Consider the following 23,692-nt stretch of genomic DNA (forward strand, 5'->3'; position numbering starts at 1 on the left):
AACAATTCTTGGATTTTCAGTACGGATCAGTTTAAGCCAAGAACGCCATAATTAGAATCACAAACGGATAAAAGTAAATAAAAAATGTTCGTTTTTCAAGATTCTTCGATGTTTGGTACCTAGTATATATTTTTATTGAAAGAAAAATGTTACGTTTGAATTGACTGATCGATCTGCAGACCAACGCATGTTACCAGATTCTGCCTTTACGCATTACCATGATCCATTGAATTTAGATCCTTTTGGTTAAAACTAGAGAGAAAAAAAAAAGTGATAGTCTGAATTTTAAAATCTTTATTACAATAATTATTTTTATTACAGATGTGGTCACTGGTACTGGTCAGAGACAAGTACTGACAAGAATACAAGATCTTAACTACTCCCGGTTAAAACTAAATTAATAACTCTCAGAATTAATTAAAATAGCATAAGTTACTCTAAATAGAAATTTAAGGCAATAACTTTGGTTTGGATTTAAAAACGAAACAAAGATCGGTTTTATTTTATCAAGATCTTCCATATAAGACCTGAATTTAATACTTTTCAGTTTAAAATGGTACTATTTGATTTTCGTTTTTTCAGATATTTTTAGCATTCAATTCTTTTTTTTTTTTACTGTCTGTTTTCCTCAAGTCATCAAAAAGTAAATAAAGTACTCGAAATTGTTAAATTGCTCATCTCTCATTCATATGTATACACACATAAAAGCGTGGCAAATCTAATTACTGTCAGTAAAGCAAAATCAAAAGTACAAGAAGGTGGTGAAAAAAGAAGAACAAGGGACGGCAAAAGAGAGAAAGCGTGGTCTCTCTGTCTTTGTTGCTTTCTATAACAATTCGGTGACGGGACACAAGTCACTGTGAACACCAGAAGCAGCCCAAAGCCGTTGGTTAAACTCTTCTTGCATCTCATCTGGAACAAACGGTGTTCTACAAAGCGGACACGTCTTCTGATCATGATCCATCCAACGGTCAAGACAGCTCCGGTGAAATACATGTCTGCAGTTTCTCAGCCACCTGATCTCTTGCTCTCCTTCGAACTCGTACAAACACACGGCGCAGTTTTCCGGTGATTCTTCGCCGGAGTTTTTTATCTCTTGGAATTTTATAACCGGTAAGATCTCTCTGATTAGGAGCGCGGAGAAAGGTGACGAACGGGTTTCGGGTATTCGGGTCGGGTAAGATGTGTAGTCGGGCCAGGTTTGGTCCATCTCGAGAAAATCTGAGAGACCCAAGAAACGGAAGATAGAGAAGACGACGGTTCTTATGAAACCTAGAATCGAAAGCGTTTGTACGAATAGCTTCGGTAAGAAAACTTCTGTGTAACCTACGGGAAAGCCCATGGAGAAAAGCTAGGGTTTTTTTGATATAGAGTGAGTGAGCTCTGGGGGGTTTTTTTTTTTTTTTGATAAAGTTGGTTTTTTTAATAAACTGAGAAGTTTGATTTATAGAGAGAGAGAGACCAAAGGAAGAGGAAGAAGATGAAGAAAGATTGGTACAAGATCTGTCTTAACGACGTCGTGTCGTGTAAGATTGATTTTTTGATAAAGTTAACTGACTGTGACGTTTGGTTATCTGAACGTTGTTGGGATATTAATAAGAGAGAGTAGTACAAATGGGGGAAAGCAAGAAAAGGTGATAAGATTGGTCTGTGAGATAATGGTTCTGTCACCAAACATTGTTGGGATTGTTGTTGTTTTTTTTTTTTTTTTAATTGGCTACGTGCGTCTCTACAGGGTACCGATACATAAGTTATCTTTGGAATAAAAGCATCTGCAAGTTGCACGACGATCAGCACACGTGGTACGTGCGGTTGATAGGAGATTGTTGATGTGGATTGCGAAATTAATTTAATTCGTCCTATTTTTTCCCATTTTATATAGTAGTATTTTTTTTTTTTTTTGGGATTCATTGTATTTTTATTTAACACGTGAAATTTACACTAGGCCAGTATAAAAATAGGCTACGTTCTCGGTACATTAGGACATTTTTTTCATCAGAACACAAAAAAATAATGGTAATTTGATCAAAGATTGTTAACTAATCTAGTAGTAAAGTTCAATCAAACCCGCTGTGGGCTTCTTCGTTACGTGAATCGCACGACCGAAAAGAGGTCTGATTCTGATGCGTAGTAGCCTCTGGTTACTGTTTATAGGAAAACAAAAAAAAAGAGAATATATTACAGATTTTATATAACACGTAATTACATCTGCTAATTAAGGCTTAGCAGCTAAGCTAAATAGCTTACTATTAGGTTATTTTCTTCACTTGACTAGTGCAGACATTAGTTTTTGTGATTCAATGTTGGTATTAGTTGAGGTGCATATATCAAATAATGATATCGATCAGCTATAATATTACTATTACTATTTTATAGTTCATTGCTTAATTTTGTCTTTGTTAGAGATATATTAGTACTACTACCACTAACTATGGTCTGAATTAATGAGTTTTTATTTTTTTTTTGACAAATGATAGCACTACGGTTTGGATTACTCATAGTTTCTGAAAATGATGATAATATGTTTTAAGAACAGTATAAGATTAAACTGGAATATATATAGATCGATGAAAAAAAGAAAAAGGCATTATTAGGTTTGGAGTAAAACATTACAAAAGCAAAAGTTAAAAAGAAAATGAAGAAAGCAAAGAGAAACGAGAGAAGAGTGTGTTGTGGGTCATGGAGGCTTTAAAGAGAGGGGAATAGAGATGATTAATAAAGAGGAATCAATCAACCTTATCTATACCCCTCATCACCCTCAATTTCGAAAATGATGTATATTTGTTTTTTTATAACTATATAGTAGTATATAAAAGAAAAAAAAAGTCCATTGTTTAACTGAGTGGTGGGCCGGATGTATATAGGAGACAAGTCGTCGGTGGCAATGATCCTTCCACCAACCGGCAATGGTTCATGGCTCAACTATGATCGGAGAAATGTCGTTTTACCAATGAACATATATATGTTATGTTATCTTTTAATCGTATTTTAAAATCAACTTGTCCTACTCATCTAATACTAATTGTTTATATGAACATATTCATCATTAAAATATGTAGAAAACTTACACACGATGCTATTTTCAAACTTAGTATTAATAGATTTGGTTCTATAGCTGGTAGGAGACTCGATCGATGACACAAAAAATAACCCTAGATAATAATGTTTATGTTTTAGTCAATTTATGGGTTTTATACTTGGATTCACACGCTGAATCCCGAAACCGTATACGTCAGAAAACGCAGATAATAATTTTTCTATATACAGCAGTCTACTTTTTTTTTTTTAGAAACACACTACTGTTGTCTATACAACTATCCAAGCTTCCATAAAAACACAAAATATCAAGAACTCATAAAGTATATATTAACGTTTGAGCTCATAATTGTAGATATGTAGTTGTAATAATCAAAATCATTTAAAGTTTTTTTTTGACAAGACATAATATATGATTACACAGGTATATAAATACATGTACAGTATTATACTGTTTTTGTATTCAACGTCGTCACGAAATTCAAACCAAACTTTAATTAGAAAATTCATGACGCTCAACTAGTCACCGAACATACATGTTTGTATGTATATTATACGACAAAAAAGACATGCAAAGTTGTCAATAACCATTGGGTCCAAAAGAAAGAAAAAAACACTCTCCAAAACGATAAGAGGAGCGAAATAGGTATGGAGATTGGTGTGTTGATTTGGAAATGTTATAATGAGGCCGAGACAGTCACATGGCCCTATTGCTTATATGCCTTTCATCTCATGCATCTCCTATATACCTCTCCCACACTTCTCTTTGTCAGGTCACTGTTTAATTTTGATTACTCGCACCATCTCTTTCTCTGGTCCCATGATGCAAACGATACGAATATACTTGATTGACTGTTTCTTGTTTGATTCATAACCTATATAAGTATCTATACCCTACAATATATTAACCCAATTTGATCCAATATTGATCTTAGATGTTAAGATGATAGTTTTTGGGTGGAATCTAAGTTTCAATCATGACTTCATTTGTAATTGAATAAAATTTAGATGATGAAAGTCACGACAACACAAATTTTTTTATTACACTCTTTTTTGCTTTTCTACTTAAAAAATACGACCAAATATTTAATTATTGGAGTTCATGTATTCAGTCTCTGCTAAGGATTTTCTTGTTGTTAGATATTATTTTTATTTTTTATTTTTGAATTATTAAGAGGTTCCGGATCTAGACCCGTACATCCACTCAGGCCAGAGACCAGAACATTTTATGGTCTCCTCCCAAACGCCATTTCTCAAACCGGCGACTTCTAGACGTTGCCAGAGATTCTTTACCAATTGAGCTACCAACAATTATATTATTATAATAAAATTGTAACATATTGCGATGATAAAGATATAATTAGCTTATTATATTTATCTTTTTGTTTTCTATTTCTACTTTGAACTCTCTTTTAAACATGGCCAACTAGTGTTCGCTAATCATAAAGTTTTATAGATGTGAAGTCAGACTTTTGTTTTGTGTAATAAAGTAGGGGTGGTTTTGAGATAGAAAAAAAAAACGTACAATCTCAATCCGCTACAATAATAGTTGATCGATTAACAACGATGTTCATAGATATTTTTAATCATTTTGCTTGTGAGTGTACAGTCTAGATCTCGTCTTGTCCTTCTCCTACACCTCATGATGGTACCACTTCATGTATTATTTTGCTTGGTACCACTGCATGTGTTGATATTATCAAATTTCGATGCTACAAATTGCATTTAGTTAGTTTGTAGAGAAGGTACATATAATTAAATGAGGTCCCCGCAAATCTCTATTTTCTTGACGGCCCATTGATTTCTTCTAAAGTTAGAAAACCCAAAGCAAATATGGGCTTTTGGTATTCTTGCTCGGCCCAATCACTTTTAAATACAAGCTAATATTTTATTTTTAAAAAACTCAGTTAAATAATCTTATGTTCAAATAGAGAATCCAAGATGTGGTGGGAAGAAATTGCCACGTGTAGATGAATTGACCAATGGGGAAACACTTTGCGTTATCCATATAGATAATTCAGATAAGCAGAATCTGATTCTGTCATCAGAGGGCTTTTATAGATTACTACACATCACTCCTTCGTTTCTTCTTTCTAACACACTTTGAGTCTTGAAGGTCAACAAACGTCGAGAACAATGGCATCTCTTTGTGCTTCTTCTGCCATCGCCGCCATTTCTTCTCCAAGGTAAGCTCATCTTTTTGTCTTTATTCTTATCAGTTACCATCATCTGCTATAGCCTATAGATGAATGTGATTCAGATCCTCGTAAACTAGTTTAGTTTACATGGTGAGCGTAGTGATCCATTGATCTCTAGTAATTAATTTGTATAACTACCATATTCCCAAGAACGTGCGTACGTGTGGTTTGCTAATAACAACAATGATGATCCATATGATAGAAAGTTATGCTATTATTGTATCTGATAATAGTGTGATCCATATATATGATGATCCTTAGATTTATGATATTGTATGATAAATGTGCAGTTTCTTGGGTGGGAAGAAACTGAGGCTTAAGAAGAAGTTGACAGTTCCAGCTGTGTCCAAGCCTGATGCGTCGGTCCGCGCTGTCGCAGCAGATCCAGAGAGACCGATCTGGTTCCCCGGAAGCACTCCTCCAGAGTGGCTTGACGGTAGCCTCCCCGGTGACTTCGGATTTGATCCTCTTGGTCTTTGTGAGTTTGTTTATCTTTTTGTTTTTAAACCAATATTACAAATAAGTTAAGACTATTTTCATAATTTTCTGACAAAATTGGACACATGTCTGTCAGCATCGGACCCGGACAGTCTAAAGTGGAACGTACAAGCAGAGCTAGTCCACTGCCGATGGGCTATGCTAGGAGCCGCCGGGATATTCATCCCTGAGTTTCTAACAAAGATCGGAATCCTCAACACTCCTTCGTGGTACACGGCGGGAGAGCAAGAGTACTTCACGGACAAAACCACACTCTTCGTCGTTGAGCTAATCTTGATCGGATGGGCTGAAGGACGTAGATGGGCAGATATCATCAAGCCCGGTAGCGTCAACACTGACCCAGTATTCCCAAACAACAAACTGACCGGAACAGACGTTGGCTACCCGGGTGGGTTATGGTTCGACCCGTTGGGTTGGGGATCAGGTAGCCCGGCTAAACTCAAGGAGTTGAGGACCAAGGAGATCAAGAACGGAAGGTTGGCTATGTTGGCAGTGATGGGTGCTTGGTTCCAACACATCTACACTGGCACCGGTCCTATTGATAACCTTTTTGCACATCTTGCTGATCCTGGTCACGCCACAATCTTCGCTGTAAGTGTGATCCGAATATCAATTTTGGTTTTCTTGATGATCTTTTGACTCCTCGTTTAATAGATATTGTGTTTTTTAACAGGCTTTCACACCCAAGTGAGAGAACAACAAGGGTGGTCGTGGGGAGGAGAATTGCGTTTGTGTGATCATGTTTGTACAAATATCGTTTTTGAACTTCAAATATTATGTATTTATATAAATTGTGGTCGAATGCAAATTAGGGTTTATCGTAACATACGCTCATGTCCTGACTCAATAATGCTCATAAGGTTGCTTTTACATTATCATATGGAGCCTAAAACTAAAAGAGCCGAACTCCTCTCCTAACAACCGCACTTAATTACTAGAAAAAAACTATTATCATCTCAAGAATGTTTCAAAGATTAACCATTAAACTAGAAAGTATGTTATTACCAAATCGTGTAATCCAATTGATACATTCCACGAGTTATAAAATTCTTGATTTGAACCATCTTGTTTTGCTCTATTTCAGGCCATCCATCCATGAATCCAATTGATACATTCCACGAGTTCTATTAACTTAAAATTTGATGAAAACAGACTAGAACATGATCGGACATGGTTTGTAATTGTAGTAAAGCCGTTACCAATGTTTGTATGGTTTTAAATTTTGGTGAAACCGTGAAAAGGCCCCTTGGGCTTTTATGTTCTACAGAATCCGGTTTTCATGGGAAGGACTTAAACCGGTTCGATTTGTGAAATTAAAACCCGATTCTTATAAACCGGTCGGGCGATTTATTTTGGTCAGTACTCCAATTTTGATGCTCCGTTTATGGATCTGCGAGATCCACCATCTTCTTCTTCTTCCTCCTTTTTGCCAACAAATGTTGTTATGATCTCTATATGTGAACAGAATCTGTAATTTCTTCTCCTCGGATTCAGATCCATTGTTGAGTTTCACAGAGAAAGCCAAAAAGATGTATATGGCTTACGGATGGCCGCAGGTGATCCCGCTTTTAGCGGGATCATGTCCGTCTTCGCAGCGAGTCGTGTACCTTAAGCTCGCAGGTCGGCTATTGCTTGTTGTTTCTCCGTCTCATTTAGAGCTTTGGGGATCTTCTCAGGTTCTTCCGCTTAATCATCATCTCTGCATTTTTCGTCACTGTCATTCGTAATTTAAGAGTTCGTTAACTGATAGCTTTGTTTGATTTTTGTGTCTTTCCGGGATAGCAACGAGTGAGGTTGGGAAAGTATATGAGAGATGAGAAGTCGGTGCGAGAAGAAGGAGAGAATTTGCATGCTGTGTGGAGTCCTGACTCTAAATTGATTGCTGTTCTTGTAAGTTCTTAGTTTCACTCTTTTTCCTTAGCTGGTTTCAGCTGAGAATTTATTGATTTGGGGATACAGAAACTAGTTCTTGAATCTTCTCTAGATTGTTCTTATGTGTAAGGATGACAAAAAACACACACATTGTATTTTACCTTTGAAAGCTTGATGATATTAGACATTCATAAGCCTTATCTCATTTGGATCGTTTAATCAATAGGCGTGAAGCTTGATGATATCAGACATTCTGCTTCTCAATCCTCATTTAGCTGAGAATTTATTGATTTGGGGATACAGAGTTTAGTTCTTGAATCTTCTCTAGATTGTTCTTATGTGTAAGGATGACAAAAAAAAAACACACATTGTATTTACCTTTAGAAGCTTGATGCTATCAGACGTTCTTAAGCCTATCTCATTTGGATCGTTTAATCAATAGGCGTGAAACTTGGCACTTACCTGTTTTGTTAAGATAACTGGTTGCCTTTTTCTTGTATGTCTTTATCACCATTTTTTTGTTCTTGGGTTTGTTTTGCAGACATCATCATTCTTCCTACATATATATAAAATAAAATTTACGGATAAACGAGTAAAACCAGGAGAGAGACAACCGTCGGAGTTGTGTTTTGCAACCATATCTCTTTTGCTAAGTGAGCAGGTCCCATTTGCTGGGAAGGACTTGTCTGTGTAAGTGCTTTTTTCTGTACGTGTCTCTGCCGTGCCCAACTTTTTACCGTATGAGTTGAGTTGACACAGTAATGTTTTGTGACTGGAAATGTAAGGCCAATTTTTTTCACTCTGTGTAGGAGCAATTTTGTGAGGGACAGCAAAACTATGCTTTTGGGACTCTCTGATGGATGTTTATATAGTATTTCCTGGAAAGGAGAGGTAATAATGTAGATCTGACTCTCCTGCTTTGTTTGTTCTTGGGTTCTTTGTGCAGGATTCCTGATTTCTCAGTTTTTGTTTGTCTTTGTAGTTTGGTGGAGCTTTCAGTATTGGGTTCCATTCTTCTGATAGCAACAATGATAGACTCTTGTCCTACACTTTTGGTAATGGGCTAGTTTCTGGAGTAGCTTCGGAAACACTTGCATCTGTTGATGATTTCTCTACAAAATCGGCTATTGTTCAGCTGGAACTCTGCACTCGTTCGAAATTATTGTTTGTGTTGAATTCTGATGGGCAGCTAGTAGTATGCTCTGTGAATAAGAAAGGTTTAAAGTACACTGAGAGCATTAAAGCTGAGAAGAAGTTGGGTGGTGATGTTGTTTGTGCATCAGTGGCTTCAGAGCAACAAATTCTTGCTGTAGGTACAAGAAAAGGGTTGGTGGAATTATATGATCTGTCACAATCGATCTCTCTCTTACGAACAGTTTCTTTGCATGACTGGGGGTACGTAACTTGTTACTATGAGAAACAGCTGCTGCGGTATATTCTATATTGTGTTGAAGGTTTATTTTTTTAATTCTCGTGTTGAAAGTTTGGGTCTTTATTCTAGGAGTATTTATTCTGGTGTTGTGTAAAGACCATAGCATCATATTGTAACTGGAAGTTTAGATGCCTTCGGTAGTTCTTGTACTTACGCAAGGATCCAGAAATCCTGAATGGTTTATTCCAGTACAACTATGCTGGTCTATTTAGGATTTACAGTTTTACTCCTTGTGTCATGCCCTTGGTATTTTGGTTACATGGATGACAACACTGTTTTGAACTTGCAGTTATTCAGCGGATTACACTGGGCCTGTCAGTAACATTGCATGGACGCCTGATAATTCTGCTTTTGCTGTTGGGTGGAAGTTGAGAGGACTTGCAGTTTGGTCTGTTTCTGGATGTAGATTGATGTCAACTGTCCGCCAAATTGGACTGAGTTCTACATCTTCCCCTAAAATTAACCCAAAACAAGACAGTAAATACGAACCACTGATGAATGGTACTTCAGCCATCCAGTGGGATGAATATGGATATAGACTATTTGCTACAGAGGAGGCATCATGTGATAGAATTCTTGCATTTTCCTTTGGAAAGTGTTGCTTAAATAGAGGAGTTTCAGGAAAAACTTATGTTCGTCAGGTAATGTATGGTGATGATAGACTACTCATGGTTCAGGCGGAGGACACTGACGAACTTAAGCTTTTACATCTAAAACTTCCAGTTGAGTATCAACATATCTGTTATCCCCTTTTGCTCAGTCATTCGTATCACTTTCGAAACAAATTTCTGATATACGTTTTCTTGGTCCAGGTTTCTTATATTACCCAAAATTGGCCTGTTCAACACGTGGCAGCTAGCGAGGATGGGAAATACTTGGCGGTTGCTGGTTTACATGGCCTGATTTTGTATGACGTTAGGTTTAAGAAGTGGAGGGTATTTGGAGATGTCAGTCAAGAGCAACAGATTCATTGCAAGGGTTTGTTATGGCTGGGGAAGATTGTCGTAATCTGTAACTACATCGAAGCTTCTGATACGTAAGGCCCGGTCTATATTATTAGTTTCTAATCATGGTTCACTGGCTATATTTATTATTGTTTACAAAGAAGAGAAAGTGCCATTTGATAGAAATGTGTTTGCGACTCTTCCGGACTTTTTTTTACATAAAGGTGTTTCTCGCCATTTTTTCTTTGAATGATGTTCCATTCCATGTGTATGTTTGCTAATTATTGCAGATATGAACTGCTTTTCTATCCAAGATATCACCTTGATCAGAGCTCTTTACTTTGTCGTAAAGTGCTGCTTGGCAAACCAATGGTGATGGATGTTTACCAGGATTATATACTCGTATCTTATCTTCCGTTTATCATCCACGTCTACCATGTGAAGATATATGGTGAATTGACACCTTCAAGCAAAGCAGATCTACAGGTAGTTAAATATTCCGGTTTATTATTTCTTCGATGCATCATTTCCAGTAAAATATACCTTTTTAACTTCCAAATGTGAGCGCTTGAGTTGCTTTTCATGCACCTTAAAGTGATTAAATGACAAACAGCTTTCCACAGTAAGAGAGTTGTCCATCATGACTGCAAAGAGCCATCCAGCAGCAATACGATTTGTTCCTGACCAGCATCCGAGAGAATGCGAGTTGGATAACGATCTTTCTTCTGATTTGCCAGACAGGGAACCCTCAAGGTAATCATGAATAGAGTAGAACATCCTTTCAGTTTATGCTGTCATACTAAATGCCTTTATGGTCTCCATAGATGTCTTATACTGAGGGGAAATGGGGAGCTTTCACTTCTTGATTTGGTTGATGGACGAGAGAGGGAACTTACAGACTCAGTTGAACTATTTTGGGTGACATGTGGTCAATCGGAGGAAAAGACAAATCTTGTCGAGGAAGTATCTTGGCTAGATTATGGGCACCGAGGAATGCAGGTAGTTCTTCTGTCAGAGCTACTTGTTATGTCCACTTTTCTAGTTTTCTTCTTTCTTTTCTCTTTCTTGGATTGCCTTGCCCCCAAGTGTCTGACAGTAACTCTCTATTTGATCCCTGTCTTTCGTACTTTCCTGATTTGTTTATTGCTAAAATTCTATATTACAGGTTTGGTATCCTTCTCTAGGGGAAGACCCTTTTATGCAAGAGGATTTCCTGCAGGTAGCTAGCTTCTTTTTGTTCTGATTTTTATTGTCTGTAACATTTACATTCAAACACATCCCCCTTATAAATTCAACTTTTTCACTGACCTATCAAGTTTATTGCATTTTTTGTTCCATCTTTTAGTTGGATCCAGAGTTGGAATTTGATCGCGAGGTGTATCCCCTGGGACTTTTACCAAACGTTGGTGTTGTTGTTGGAGTTTCTCAGAGGATGTCATTTTCGGCAAGCGCAGAGTTTCCATGTTTTGAGCCTACACCCCAGGCTCAGACTATACTACATTGCCTGCTCCGCCACCTCCTTCAGGTATTGTTGGTCCTGGTCTCTCTTTTCTTAAGTTAGAATGATCTCTTCTCTCTTCCTTTATTCATTTTCTCAGAATCTTATTCTGTTTTTCTCATATTGTGGACAGAGAGACAAAAATGAAGAGGCGTTACTCTTAGCACAATTATCAGCAGAGAAACCTCACTTCTCCCATTGTCTGGAGTGGCTTCTTTTTACTGTTTTTGATGCCGAGATTTCTAGGTACCTAATGCTATCAATCTTTTATAAAGTATCCCCTTCCTTTGTAATTTTTACCTAACCTTCTAATCTTGCTTCACATAATTTGACTTTTTTCTTAAACTTGTGGCATATTACAAATTTCAGGCCAAATCCAAACCGGAACCAGATTTCAGGACCTGGACATCTTAAAAAGTTATCTCTTTTGAGAAAAGCCTGTGATTTAATCAAAAATTTCCCGGAGTACTATGATGTGGTAGTGAATGTAGCCAGAAAAACTGATGCCCGACACTGGGCTGATTTATTTTCTGCTGCTGGGATATCAACAACGTATGTTTCACTGTCTCTGTGTTTGGCCTTTGTTTTCTCGTTTGTTTCTTATAACTCTTATGGCCAACTTTGCCGATCTTTTCTGCTCTTTTTGTTGACTAAACTGTTTTCTATGCTATGAAACTTGATATTCTATTTTGCGTTCTAGGTTGTTTGAAGACTGCTTCCAGCGAAGATGGTATCGAACTGCAGCGTGCTATATACTTGTAAGACTCAGAAATCCGTAACCCTCGAATATGTTTAGTTAAATAGTGGTGTATCAGCAAAATGCATTCTTCTGTTTATTATGGAACTCTGTAGAATTCTGTTACACTATGTTTCGAAGCGTACAATTAAGTATAGAAATTGTGCAGGTGATTGCCAAACTGGAAGGTGTTGCTGTCAGTCAGTACTGTGCATTGCGGCTATTGCAGGTAATTTTGGCTGTCGCATGTAAAATTTATATCTTGTCAAATTTCTTCTTTCTGTTCTTAAAGAAAGTTTATTTGTAAATTTGCAGGCTACACTTGATGAGTCCCTTTATGATCTTGCTGGAGAGCTAGTATGTATTTGATGTTCTTGTTGTTTGTTTAAAATGGGCAATTCAAAACGTGAATCCTGAGTAATGATGTTTGTCTATGACAATTATGCTGTAAGGTGAGGTTCTTGCTAAGATCTGGAAGAGACATTGAGCAGGCGCCAACAGAGTCAGATTCATTATCACCTAAGCTTCTCGGGTTTCTTATTTTCGGTTCCAGCCACAAGAAATCATCACTCGATAAGAGGTGGAAACTACAACTCTGATTCTGGTTTTTTATTGCTAAAGTAATACAGTTACCTTCTGATCAATTTTTATTTGATTAACGTGACTCTGATGCAGCTCCTCGTTCAAAGAGCAAAGTCCTCATGTTGCTTCTGTAAAGAGCATACTTGAAAGTCATGCCAGTTACTTGATGTCTGGTAAAGAACTTTCAAAGCTTGTTGCATTCGTCAAAGGCACCCAGTTTGATATTGTGGTACGTAGGCAATCTGTATCTTTCACCTTTTTATGCTTGGACCCAATAAAGTATATCCATTAACGATGCCAAAACTCCAGGATTTTCTTCAACGAGAAAGATATGGTTGTGCGCAGCTGCAGAATTTTGCTGCAGGACTTGAGCTGATTGGGCAAAAGGTAAGAATCAACTCCATTGTGGTCTCTTTCATGCTCAAAACTCTTATTCTCTAATTCTGCTGCTTGAAACATGTGCAAACCAAACACATAAGATCCCTATGGCATCGTAAAAGTCTCTGCATTGTTGAGTAACTTTACCTTACCTTAAATTCTACAATTAAATGTCCTCAGCTGCAAATGAGTGAGCTACAGAACCGGTTAGATGCAGAGTTTCTATTGGCTCAGATGTGTTCTGTCAAGTTCAAAGAATGGATAGTTGTTCTTGCCACTCTATTACAACGGTCCGAGGTATAAATCTTTTAGATTTCCACCGTTATCACTGGCTTTAAAGCATCACATTGACATAGCCAGACTGTTTCTTTAATTGTCACAACGCAGGTTCTTTATGATATTTTCCGGTATGATCTACGGTTGTGGAAAGCATATAGCATGACATTACAGGTAACTCTTGTTTCCATAACAATCACTCCCCATCTCACCACTTGTAGGTCTCCTCTTTAAAACTTGTTCGTTCGTTGTTTCAGTCTCACCTGGGTTTCGCTCAGTACCATGACTTGCTTCAGATTTTAGAGGATAAACTCTCAGCGACCGCTAGAGAAGAAAGCAATAGAGGTTCCATCTCTTGATAATATTGTTTATTTCTGAAGCTTTTTTCACGTTAACATTTTCTGCCTGAGTTTTCACTTTTCGTGTAGATAAACATAAGTTTAGAAGAAATGAGAATTACATCCCCACACTACGCAATGTACTTTTACTATATTATTTAGTTATTTTGGTCATAATAGGAAAACAAAATCTTGAATATGTCATGTTTTAAAGTTTCAAACCAGAAGCTTGACCTAAGCAATCCATTGTTTGCAGCCTAGAAATGGGGAATTAAAAAGTTCTGCAATTTTGTGGAATGTGCGTGTATAAAAAGACAACGTGTACAGTACATGTATTCAATACGATAACATCTTCTGTTTATTCAAATCAATATTTAAAAAAACTAAAACAAGAGTATATGAATGCTGACTAGATGTAATTTTCTGGTGGTTGTTATGGCAAATAGAGAGATTAATATAGTTTTCCGAGAAAGAAACAGGTTTTGTATTAAAATATTAATAAACTGAAAAGGTAAGATAAGCATAAGCACCCGTGAACGTGAGTAAGTATGGAGGCGTGAGAAGTGGGTCGGCAGAAGTGGGATGATGAGTGGAGTGGAAGTGGGACACCCCCAAAGTTCACGAGGAGCCTACTTCGCAAACCAAAAAAACAACAATAATCAAACTTAAGACTATACTAAGGATAATCTAATCTAATATTGTATTTGTAAGCTTCTCTTTAACTTAACATGGCCTGACACATTCTCAATCGGAGAATTGCTCTTGTATGCATTAGTCCATGTACTTCACTTTAACAGTTACCATAGTAAAATTTAGTTACAAATTTATAATTGCCGTAAGTAGTAACTACCGAGGAGTATAAAATGGTATATACATGTAGAATTTAGTAGCCACGTCGAAAAAGACAAATCTGATGTATGTACTCTACTCTCATAAGTCACAGGTCACAAGGAGACAATCACCCATTCTTGTATTATCTGTTTTAGAAAGAAAATAAAAACTGAAACATCAAAACCCGTGAGTCTGCGAAATAAAGGAATTGACGTTGTTCACCTCACATTCTCTCACAGTTTAAAACAAATTATGATTGTTATATGTTTGGGAAGATACATGTAAAAAAATTTAAAGTATGATTGAGGCGAATGATCGTTTTATGCTTTTCTATTATATATATGTATAGAGCAATGATGCCATTGAACTTGATTAGGAGGACTTCGATTTAGAGAGTGATCACACAGCCTTATAAACATAATAATCCATTTAGTCTCTTCTTTCTAGTGATCAGTACTAGAATTTTTCACTTTTTACGTTTAAAACAAGTATGGTCATAGTAACGACATACCTCTGTTAGCAAGTATATATACCACAATCCACAAAAAGGATATGTTTCTGTTTGCTACTATTTTCAGCATTTTCTGAAGACAATGTTATCGCCGCTATATCTCCCAATCAATTGATACCACTAAGAGATAAAATCATTGCTGAACTTATAAGATCAGCAACACACTCAGACAAAAAATTTCGTATCTTTCTCCATTATTTCTCCACTTATAAATACTTAATTCTCTCCACTCCCTTCCTCATCAAAACCATTTAGCTTCATCCACATTCACAAAAGGCTCACAAGTCACAAGTTAATTCTCTTCCTCTCTCCAACTAACAGAAACACACATGCATGTATATTTATAAACACCATTTTGCTTTGCTTTCAAATATTAGTTGTTCATTAAGCATCATTAACATAAAACCATATTGTTTCCTAATCTAAACTCTTCTCTTTTTTTCTTCTTCTTGTTTCAGATACAAAACCATGACGAACATACTCGCTTGTATAGTTACCATCATAACCCTCTCGAACCTCGTAACCTCTTCTCAAGGAAGAAAGGTATCACAGTCATATGAAACATTCGAGTACACAGCAATCACTTGCAGATCCCACAGTGCCTCCATAACAGAGTTCGGTGGCGTCGGAGACGGCAAGACCCTAAACACGAAGGCGTTCCAGAGCGCCGTCGATCATCTCAGCCAATACTCATCAGACGGCGGAGCTCAGCTCTTTGTCCCTGCCGGAAAATGGCTCACCGGAAGTTTCAACCTCACAAGCCACTTCACTCTGTTTCTTCACAAAGACGCTACCCTTCTCGCCGCTCAAGACTTGAACGAATACCCAATTCTAAAAGCTTTGCCTTCGTACGGACGAGGACGTGATGCCGCCGGGGGAAGATTCGCTAGTCTCATCTTCGGAACTAATCTCTCCGACGTAATTATCACCGGTAAAAGCTTCATCATCTTCTTTTCTTTTTTTTTCGAAAAAAAAAACAGAGAGAACAAAATAAGAGCCGTTGGATGTTATTTTATAGGGAACAATGGTACAATCGACGGTCAAGGATCGTTTTGGTGGCAAAAATTCCACGGTGGCAAATTAAAATACACTCGACCGTACCTGATCGAGATAATGTTCTCAAATACAATTCAGATCTCTAATCTAACGTTCCTTGATTCTCCATCTTGGAACATCCACCCGGTTTACAGCAGGTTTAATTATCTCCTGTATCTCACTCTCATCTATATACCATGCACCCTCATCACAACAGCCGCACGATTAATATATTTATCAAATAAGAATATTAATAAAAACTTATCCTACGTGGCAGCAATATCATCGTCAAAGGCGTCACGATCATCGCTCCGGTGAAATCTCCGAACACCGACGGTATCAATCCAGGTTCGTACTTCGTCTCCACCGATGAAACCGAATCGTTAGTTTTTTTAGTTTCTTGATTTTAAATTGATTTCGACGTGTGGTTCAGATTCATGCACGAACACGAGGATCGAAGACTGTTACATAATCTCCGGCGACGACTGCATCGCCGTGAAAAGCGGGTGGGACGAGTACGGTATCTCGTTCGGGATGCCGACGAAGCACCTCCTGATCCGTAGATTAACATGTATCTCACCTTACAGCGCGGCGATCGCGCTCGGAAGCGAGATGTCCGGCGGAATCGAAGACGTGAGAGCTGAAGACATCACCGCGTACCAAACAGAGTCCGGCGTACGGATCAAAACGTCCGTGGGGAGAGGAGCTTTCGTGAAGAACATATACGTGAAAGGGATGAGTCTACACACGATGAAGTGGGTGTTTTGGATGACCGGGAACTACAAAGCTCACGCTGATTCTCATTACGACCCTCATGCTCTACCGGAGATAACCGGAATCAATTACAGAGATATTGTGGCTGAGAATGTTTCCATGGCGGGGAGGTTGGAAGGAATCTCTGGAGATCCTTTTACTGGGATTTGTATATCGAATGCTACGATCTCTATGGCGGTTAAGCATAAGAAAGTGATTTGGATGTGTAGTGATGTTGAAGGTGTTACTAGTGGTGTTGATCCTAAGCCTTGTGATTTGCTTGATGGACAAGAATCAGAGAAGAAGAAGAGGATGACGAGTGACGGTGGATGTGATTTCCCGACTGATGTTTTGGAGATTGATAACGTTGAGCTTAAGACTTGTAGTTATCAGATGAGTTAGTTTGTAATCTTTTCTTTTTAACCTAATTTCAGATTTTTACGAGATTTCTCTGCAGAGATTTGTGTTATAAAATATGGTTTTGGTACTACTTTATATAATGAAATCAAATCTATGAGAAGAAGTATATATGTATGTTGTATACTTTTTTATCCATAGATGAAACAGAGAAGTCTCAATGGTTACTTGTTCTTGTACTAATTGGAGTAGTCAATGATATTTGATAATTTTTGAGTGGTTGGTTCAACTACATAACAAAGCTGTAGCTAGAAGTGTAAGATAACAGGACAAAGTTGTAGCTTGAGGTGCAAGCTACAGAAAAAAAGAACATGTTTCATTCAATTATTTCGATTATTACTATGTGCTCATTGGAAGGTGAACATTTACTTGTTGGAAAATTCTTATATAGCAGTATACAGAGATAGTTAGATACTTTCAATATACATATTCTGTTTATTGAGTCATCTACATATAGATATAGACACAATCTAGTTGAGTATAATCATAGAACCGATTTTAAGCTCGGAGCAATGGTGAATGAGGGGACATCAACTTTGGTGACCTAGCATGTTCCTCGTACATCATCGACGAGAAACTCAGCTTGAGATTCTTTTGAAAACTCTTACGTTTCTTGTTCTCCTTTTTGTTGTTGCAACGGCACTTACAGTTATTATTAACCTTGTTGGCTCTGTCTCCAAGCACAAAGTCTTTGATTCGCTCAAGTCCAGTTTGGAGTGTGTCTTCGTCCATATTAGCAAAGCAGACTCGGAACCAACCTGGCTCAGAGCAGTGAAACGACGAGCCAGGAGATACATTAATCTTGACCTTATCGATAATCACCCGCCAAAGCGCCATTTCGGACTCAAAGGTTTGATCTATAAGCATCTGCCTTAAATCCATCAAGACGAATAAACCGGCGTTACTTCTCAAGCAAGATATACCCATCTCTTTAAGCCCTTCCGTGAACATACGATGTCTCTTTGCTACTCTCTTCGAAACCTCAATAAGAAAGTTATCCACAAATCTCTGATCAGACAACATAGCAGCTAGAAAACTTTGTGTATGCGAGGAGACCAATCCAAAACTCGACATCCTCCTTGCGCAGGACACAACAGCATCGTTGTAAGAGTAAACCACTCCAACTCGGAAACCGGGAAGACCCATGTCCTTTGAGAGACTGTAAACGATATGGATCAGGTCTCGGTTAACATGATCCATCTCTTGGATGATCTCTGCGACACTGATGAATCCTGGCTCAGTAAAAACGGTGGCAGCGTAGATTTCGTCGCAGACTAAATGAATTTGCTTGTCGTTGATGAAGTTAACAATGGTTTCAAGAACTTCTCGATGGAGAGTTGTTCCAAGAGGGTTTGATGGGTTCGCGAGAATCAAGCCTTTGATCTTGATACCAGTTTCTTGGGATGCAAGGTATGTTGATTCTAGGGCATGTTTTGTAACCTGGAAATTGTTTGAGCTGTTACAGTCCACAGGGATTATTCTAATTCCAGTCCTCCACCTTAAGTCTCTGTCGAATCTGATATGTTTAACAAAGTAATCATTGATTAGTTCTGAGAGTGAAGAGTAAGTCAACTAAGTGTTAATTAGTGGTTTGACTTTTGTTAAGAGTCAACGGTCGATTTATATACAGTTGCAACTTGTGTGGTTGTATGTTGCTTACCAAAATATTGAATCAATCAAAATGAGTTATAATCTATTACAATTTTTAATTATCCTGAAACCCATTATCAAAAGAGATTTTGGTTTTGAGTTGACCAAGCAACAAAAAAAAATATGTATTATAAAGTAACTAAACCTTTAGCCCTTTTCGAGTAGTTTTAGTTTAGTATCAAAATCACTAATTTTATTTTATAACACCAAAAATCACTAATCATAGTATGTCTTTTCAAGTTATTATTAATTGGTAAACTAATATTTATTTGAATACTAACAAAGTGTGTGTGTAAAAACGTACGCGGCATAATAAGGAGTAGGGACGAGAAAAGCGTCGCCGGGATCAGCAAGACAGAACATGAGCGTCTCATTTGCTCCGGTGGCTCCTCCGCTCATCACCACCCTGTCCGCCTCAAAACTCGCTCTTCCGCCTCTCGCTCTCTCCATAAACGCCGCAATCGCCTATTTATTTTCCATCCCCAAAATAACCATTATTTAAAAAACAAATCATTAGTTCTAGTAATTTACACATCTCAAATTAATTCCCAAAAGAAAAAGAAAAAGAAAAAGGAAAAAATTCCCAAGACTAGAAAAAAATTCGAATCATAATCTCCCATAAATGTAAGGTATATAATAGTATCACTATACAAAACATACGTGAATGAGCTATATATTATACAATATTTAATTTACCACTTCCATTGATTTATATAATTAGTAGTTCAAGCATAAAAAAACACTTGATACTGTAACATAAGTATATACCTTATATATATAATACGATTACAGAACTTATAAGAAATGAGATCATACCTGTCTAAATAGTTTGAGACCGTGATAATCTTGAAAAACAGCGATGTCGGAGAAAGAATCAACTCCCTCCGCCGTGCAAATAGATGCATGTGGATTTTCCTTTATCCAATCCTTGATCAAATCTGAACAAAGCTGAAAAGAAAAAAAACATAAATAAAATAGGAAAACGTATTAGAAGAAGAAAAAAAGTAACGAACTCATTCATTACTAGGTGGTATGAATTATATAAGGAGACGAACTTGATTCTCGGCGAGACCCATTTGAATAACACCTTGTGGATTATGAGTTGGATGATAAGGATTATTGTCGTAAGCTTTCCAGCCGTCGAAGTACGGCGAAGCTTCTCCATGCTTGTCACCGGAGGCTAATTTGGATAGGAGACTCGCACCCTGATGATGAGACATTATATGTATCCGATGATCGAGTAATTTGAACAATGTGTGTGAGTTTTGTGAAGTTTTGATGGATCGGTTTGCTTGTGATATAAACGAAATATAATGGGAGGTTTTGATGATTATTTATAGTGAAATATAGAGACCATATGAAAGAAACTTGTTTCCACTATTCGGAAACTTATTTGAAAATTTCTGTTATCTATATTCTATAAAAGGTGTTTTTTTTTGTGGGGACAAAATGTGCTTCCATAAAGTCAAACCTAGAGCCAAAATGTTTTGTTTTAGTCTTTGTTATTGTTTTTTACTCTATACCAATAACATGTTTTTCTTGAAAGGGAACTACGTATAACATAAAAAGAAAGAGTGTTATTAATGCTATTATAATCAATGAATGAACAAACAATTAATTTCTATAACTGATGAATCCTTTTTAACTGATGAATCTTTTTTTTCTGTGCAAACATATAACTGATGAATCTAGTTCCTACGTAGTGATGGTAAATCAATTTGTGCACGAGTAGCATTTTGTAGGTTTCTTTTAGACATTAGGATAACAAATGTTACAAACCTATACCCATGCATGCATATGGTACATTTACATTGTTAAGAACTTTAGATACGAATCATACGATCCTATGTAAAACGCCAAACATTGTAACGCAAAGTATATATACTTGTATTTATTTGTTATTAAGAAAGTTTTGGAGTACACACCAGACTATTTATTAATTATGTTAGAAAATACAGAAGACTTGGTATCACGGTACTAACTAATAACATTAATTAAAAAGACTTTTGTGTTCCATTGATTTTAATTAAACAATTAAATCAATCACGAGGTTTAAAGACAAAAGAGAATGAACAAATTAAAAGTCGAGGGTGCTTCAAAGATAACGTAGTAATGCAGATGCGGAAGCAGATTGGTCGTAGTAACAAAATAAACAAGTTCAAGTCTTACGAACTCTATTATTAGACCCACGTTGATCTAGATTCGGGGAGAAATGTTTACCTTGACTTGGTGGTATTTTACATTTTTAGAAAAATAAAAAAGAACTTTAAATTTTAGGCTCGACATAATATCCGAATAATCTTAAGAATTAAGTATTTCAATACATAGTTTTCTTGTAAATTTACATTTGAACATTAAGATGTTACAGTCGTATTCAAGAAGCGTTTAGTTAACTAATAATCTATCTTCCAGATTATAAAACTATGCTAAACTTGGTCAATCATATATTTAAGCTTTAAAATTACTTTGCGTGTCGACCGCAACGTGACCTATGGTCTAATCTCGTGCGATTAAATTAGTTTAAGAGGAAGAAAAATGATTCAAATACTTCGGTAATGGGGTTGGTTGTGAAGCTCTAATACTTCTTCAAGGTCATTCATTATGTTTATATAGTAACTCATAATTACAAATTAACATGTGAAACCAAAATTTGAAAGTATTGGACACGTGACAGCAGTCCACTAAGGAATTGGAGATCAAAGATCTTTGTGGAGGGCTTTTTAGATGTATGACATTTAGCCATTTATAGTAAAACTCCTCTCTAAATCAAATTTGCCTTAAATTGAATTGGTCGGAGATGAAAAAGTCTAAAACTAGATGGACACGTTGTATTTGAATTGAGTGATTACTCGTTTTCTTATTATTAGTGTGTATTTGTAGGGAAAAAGAATACGTACACGCACGTGTAACGAAATGCCTTTTGTATAGACGGACTGTAGTGTGATCTTAGCTGTCCCCTCTAGAATATTGGTTAGTGATAGTAAACTTTTTCATATTGACGTTAATTGTTACGCCAACTCTTTCATATATCCTTTATTTTAGTTATTACTAATAAATTATTATTCTTCTTACTTCGTAAATACATGTGATAGATATATACTTTGGCCTTAAATTGTGACGTACGAGTTACGACTAACAAATACAAACGACGAATGATCGGAACTAAAGCTATAGTGGTTCAGCTTCCAAAGTAGTATGTTTAAGCATATACATGTAATGCGTTTTTTTGTCGAATCGGTTGTAAGGTTGATTGTAAAATAAAATCGTTTTTCGACAACCAGAGCCCGGACTTGAACACATTGGCATGAAACATTTAAATGGTTTCCATTTTAATGGCATGAAACATTTCAATGGACTTGAACACATTGGCATGAAACATATACACACAAAAAATGCTATTATTCATAAGTTTTTCAGAATATTATTCATTTAAAACAAGAGTTTCTATCAATTTATTTTGTATGCATATTTTGTTTGTATAACAAAAACTTTGATGTTATTTTCTCCTTAATCCGTATGGGGACCTGGATTTCATTGGTCCGGCTCTATCCACGACGCATGAAGATTAATTAAAAATTACAAAATTTGTCAACAAACTTGGTTAAAAACTCACTCCAAGAAAATTTAAATAGTAATATTTGAGTTGGCTACTTCACTACAAATATATTATTTATTTGATAGTTGTAAGATATGTATAGCATCAGATTCCTTTATCTTTAAAAAAATTTCTAAACTAAGTTAAATTTCCTACAATTTTCCTACTTTTTTATTGATGATAGAACAAACTAAGAAAGCTAGGTGGATGATGTTTACATATTAACATAAGCTTAGGCAATTTATTTACGGAATCGATTTTAATTTTAGACTCTAGCTAGTCTGCGCTATCGCTAACATGCAAGAAAACTAAAAAATGTAGTTGTCAAATAAGTTAATAATCGAATCAGAAAAAACTCCAAACTTCGAGTTATTTGCAGTATTACAAACTTATTATATATGTGTTCAGTATAAAGATAGAAGCATGCATAACTCCTTTAATTTATTCATATTAACAACAGAAGTTCCTATCAAACTTTTAGGAAAGTAAAAGGATATAAGTAAGAGTTGAAAGAGAATCTGTGTTCTTAATTTCCATATCCACCTTACATAAGATTCTTAGCAGATGAAAGTGTTAATTCAACGTAGAAAAAAAAACAAATGTTTAAAAATATTCATCTCTGACCATGAAATTGATTTTTATTGTCAAGTAGTGTAATAGTCTTGAGAGAATAGTTGTATTTTACATTCTTGATAAATATTATCATAATAGTATTTCTTTGGGCTCAAAAGTATTATTATTTTGTTCCTCACAAAACATGCTGAATTGTACGTACATACTACGTAGTAAGTGGGAAACTGGGAATAAAACACGATTACAATGGTGCGAAAGATCTTACGGTCGTGACCCCTAGGCTCTTGCCTCTTATTAGGCCACCTTTAGGGGAGTTTTTTTTTTTTTTTTTTTTTTTTTTTTTTTTTTACGGGCGGTGTGTACAAAGGGCAGGGACGTAGTCAACGCGATTTTAGGGAGTTTATAATGATTAGTCAACAATTTATCAAAATATCTTAAGATTAATATTGTTGTTTTACCAATAAAATCATTAAAACAAAACTAGTCAACTCGTTGAACATATAAACCGGGGCAGCTTTGACTTCCTCTCGTCAGTTAAC

The 23,692-nt window shown here is 36.4% G+C and overlaps 5 protein-coding genes across 10 annotated transcripts; 3 read left to right on the forward strand and 2 right to left on the reverse strand.

The window, feature by feature from the left end:
- Positions 1-662: 662 nt before the first annotated feature.
- On the reverse strand, positions 663-1,855 carry LOC104788438 (brassinosteroid-responsive RING protein 1). The gene has a single exon (XM_010514192.2). It carries the CDS (start codon positions 1,340-1,342, stop codon positions 827-829), a length of 516 nt encoding a protein of 171 aa, XP_010512494.1. The 5' UTR covers positions 1,343-1,855; the 3' UTR covers positions 663-826.
- A 3,276-nt stretch (positions 1,856-5,131) lies between these two features.
- LOC104788439 (photosystem I chlorophyll a/b-binding protein 2, chloroplastic) lies at positions 5,132-6,556 on the forward strand. Its single transcript, XM_010514193.2, has 4 exons — positions 5,132-5,222; positions 5,525-5,712; positions 5,809-6,323; positions 6,406-6,556. The coding sequence occupies exons 1-4, from the start codon at positions 5,173-5,175 to the stop codon at positions 6,421-6,423; spliced, it is 771 nt and encodes a 256-aa protein (XP_010512495.1). The 5' UTR covers positions 5,132-5,172; the 3' UTR covers positions 6,424-6,556.
- Positions 6,557-6,915: 359 nt separating this feature from the next.
- On the forward strand, positions 6,916-13,919 carry LOC104788440 (uncharacterized). Of its 4 annotated transcripts, none has more exons than XM_087452187.1 (23): positions 6,916-7,408; positions 7,515-7,622; positions 8,146-8,294; positions 8,414-8,495; positions 8,587-8,999; positions 9,326-9,758; positions 9,849-10,072; positions 10,271-10,466; positions 10,594-10,733; positions 10,805-10,979; positions 11,146-11,199; positions 11,326-11,505; positions 11,612-11,724; positions 11,848-12,030; positions 12,179-12,236; positions 12,384-12,443; positions 12,530-12,571; positions 12,667-12,794; positions 12,890-13,025; positions 13,106-13,183; positions 13,355-13,471; positions 13,562-13,624; positions 13,708-13,919. In XM_087452187.1, exons 1-23 carry the CDS (start codon positions 7,262-7,264, stop codon positions 13,807-13,809), a joined length of 3,381 nt encoding a protein of 1,126 aa, XP_087308313.1. In that variant the 5' UTR covers positions 6,916-7,261; the 3' UTR covers positions 13,810-13,919. The 4 variants fall into 4 exon arrangements, 3 of the variants coding, with proteins under 3 accessions (XP_087308313.1, XP_087308314.1, XP_010512496.1); XM_087452188.1 differs by having other exon boundaries at positions 7,091-7,408; positions 8,146-8,310; XM_010514194.2 differs by lacking the exons at positions 6,916-7,408; positions 7,515-7,622; positions 8,146-8,294; ... (2 more) ...; positions 9,326-9,758; positions 9,849-10,072 and having other exon boundaries at positions 10,326-10,466; positions 10,604-10,733.
- Positions 13,920-14,871: 952 nt separating this feature from the next.
- LOC104788441 (putative polygalacturonase) lies at positions 14,872-17,408 on the forward strand. Of its 3 annotated transcripts, none has more exons than XM_087452189.1 (5): positions 14,872-15,421; positions 15,589-16,061; positions 16,149-16,323; positions 16,443-16,513; positions 16,599-17,408. In XM_087452189.1, exons 2-5 carry the CDS (start codon positions 15,599-15,601, stop codon positions 17,318-17,320), a joined length of 1,431 nt encoding a protein of 476 aa, XP_087308315.1. In that variant the 5' UTR covers positions 14,872-15,421; positions 15,589-15,598; the 3' UTR covers positions 17,321-17,408. The 3 variants fall into 3 exon arrangements, with proteins under 3 accessions (XP_087308315.1, XP_019101732.2, XP_087308316.1); XM_019246187.2 differs by having other exon boundaries at positions 14,986-15,465; XM_087452190.1 differs by having other exon boundaries at positions 15,289-15,461.
- Positions 17,409-17,662: 254 nt separating this feature from the next.
- On the reverse strand, positions 17,663-20,237 carry LOC104788442 (1-aminocyclopropane-1-carboxylate synthase-like protein 1). Its single transcript, XM_087452191.1, has 4 exons — positions 20,041-20,237; positions 19,802-19,933; positions 19,290-19,450; positions 17,663-18,851 (listed from the first exon to the last, which is right to left on the reverse strand). The coding sequence occupies exons 1-4, from the start codon at positions 20,203-20,205 to the stop codon at positions 17,834-17,836; spliced, it is 1,476 nt and encodes a 491-aa protein (XP_087308317.1). The 5' UTR covers positions 20,206-20,237; the 3' UTR covers positions 17,663-17,833.
- Between the last annotated feature and the right edge of the window lie 3,455 nt (positions 20,238-23,692).

The sequence above is a fragment of the Camelina sativa genome, chromosome 5 (genome assembly GCF_030686135.1).
Source record: "Camelina sativa cultivar CO46 ecotype springtype chromosome 5, ASM3068613v1".
NCBI classification, from domain to species: domain Eukaryota; kingdom Viridiplantae; phylum Streptophyta; class Magnoliopsida; order Brassicales; family Brassicaceae; genus Camelina; species Camelina sativa.

Excerpts from the sequence above, each read along its gene's own strand:
- LOC104788438 (XM_010514192.2), bottom strand. The coding sequence starts at position 1,342 with ATGGGCTTTCCCGTAGGTTACACAGAAGTTTTCTTACCGAAGCTATTC.
- LOC104788439 (XM_010514193.2), top strand. The coding sequence starts at position 5,173 with ATGGCATCTCTTTGTGCTTCTTCTGCCATCGCCGCCATTTCTTCTCCA. Across the intron at positions 5,223-5,524 it reads GCCGCCATTTCTTCTCCAAG|TTTCTTGGGTGGGAAGAAAC; the intron begins GTAAGCTCATCT and ends ATAAATGTGCAG. Across the intron at positions 5,713-5,808 it reads ATTTGATCCTCTTGGTCTTT|CATCGGACCCGGACAGTCTA; the intron begins GTGAGTTTGTTT and ends CATGTCTGTCAG.
- LOC104788440 (XM_087452187.1), top strand. The coding sequence starts at position 7,262 with ATGTATATGGCTTACGGATGGCCGCAGGTGATCCCGCTTTTAGCGGGA. Across the intron at positions 7,623-8,145 it reads CTAAATTGATTGCTGTTCTT|ACATCATCATTCTTCCTACA; the intron begins GTAAGTTCTTAG and ends TTTGTTTTGCAG. Across the intron at positions 12,031-12,178 it reads GCTGCTGGGATATCAACAAC|GTTGTTTGAAGACTGCTTCC; the intron begins GTATGTTTCACT and ends TTTGCGTTCTAG.
- LOC104788441 (XM_087452189.1), top strand. The coding sequence starts at position 15,599 with ATGACGAACATACTCGCTTGTATAGTTACCATCATAACCCTCTCGAAC. Across the intron at positions 16,324-16,442 it reads ATCCACCCGGTTTACAGCAG|CAATATCATCGTCAAAGGCG; the intron begins GTTTAATTATCT and ends CCTACGTGGCAG. Across the intron at positions 16,514-16,598 it reads CACCGACGGTATCAATCCAG|ATTCATGCACGAACACGAGG; the intron begins GTTCGTACTTCG and ends CGTGTGGTTCAG.
- LOC104788442 (XM_087452191.1), bottom strand. The coding sequence starts at position 20,205 with ATGTCTCATCATCAGGGTGCGAGTCTCCTATCCAAATTAGCCTCCGGT. Across the intron at positions 19,934-20,040 it reads TGGGTCTCGCCGAGAATCAA|CTTTGTTCAGATTTGATCAA; the intron begins GTTCGTCTCCTT and ends TTTTCTTTTCAG. Across the intron at positions 19,451-19,801 it reads GTCTCAAACTATTTAGACAG|GCGATTGCGGCGTTTATGGA; the intron begins GTATGATCTCAT and ends GAAAATAAATAG.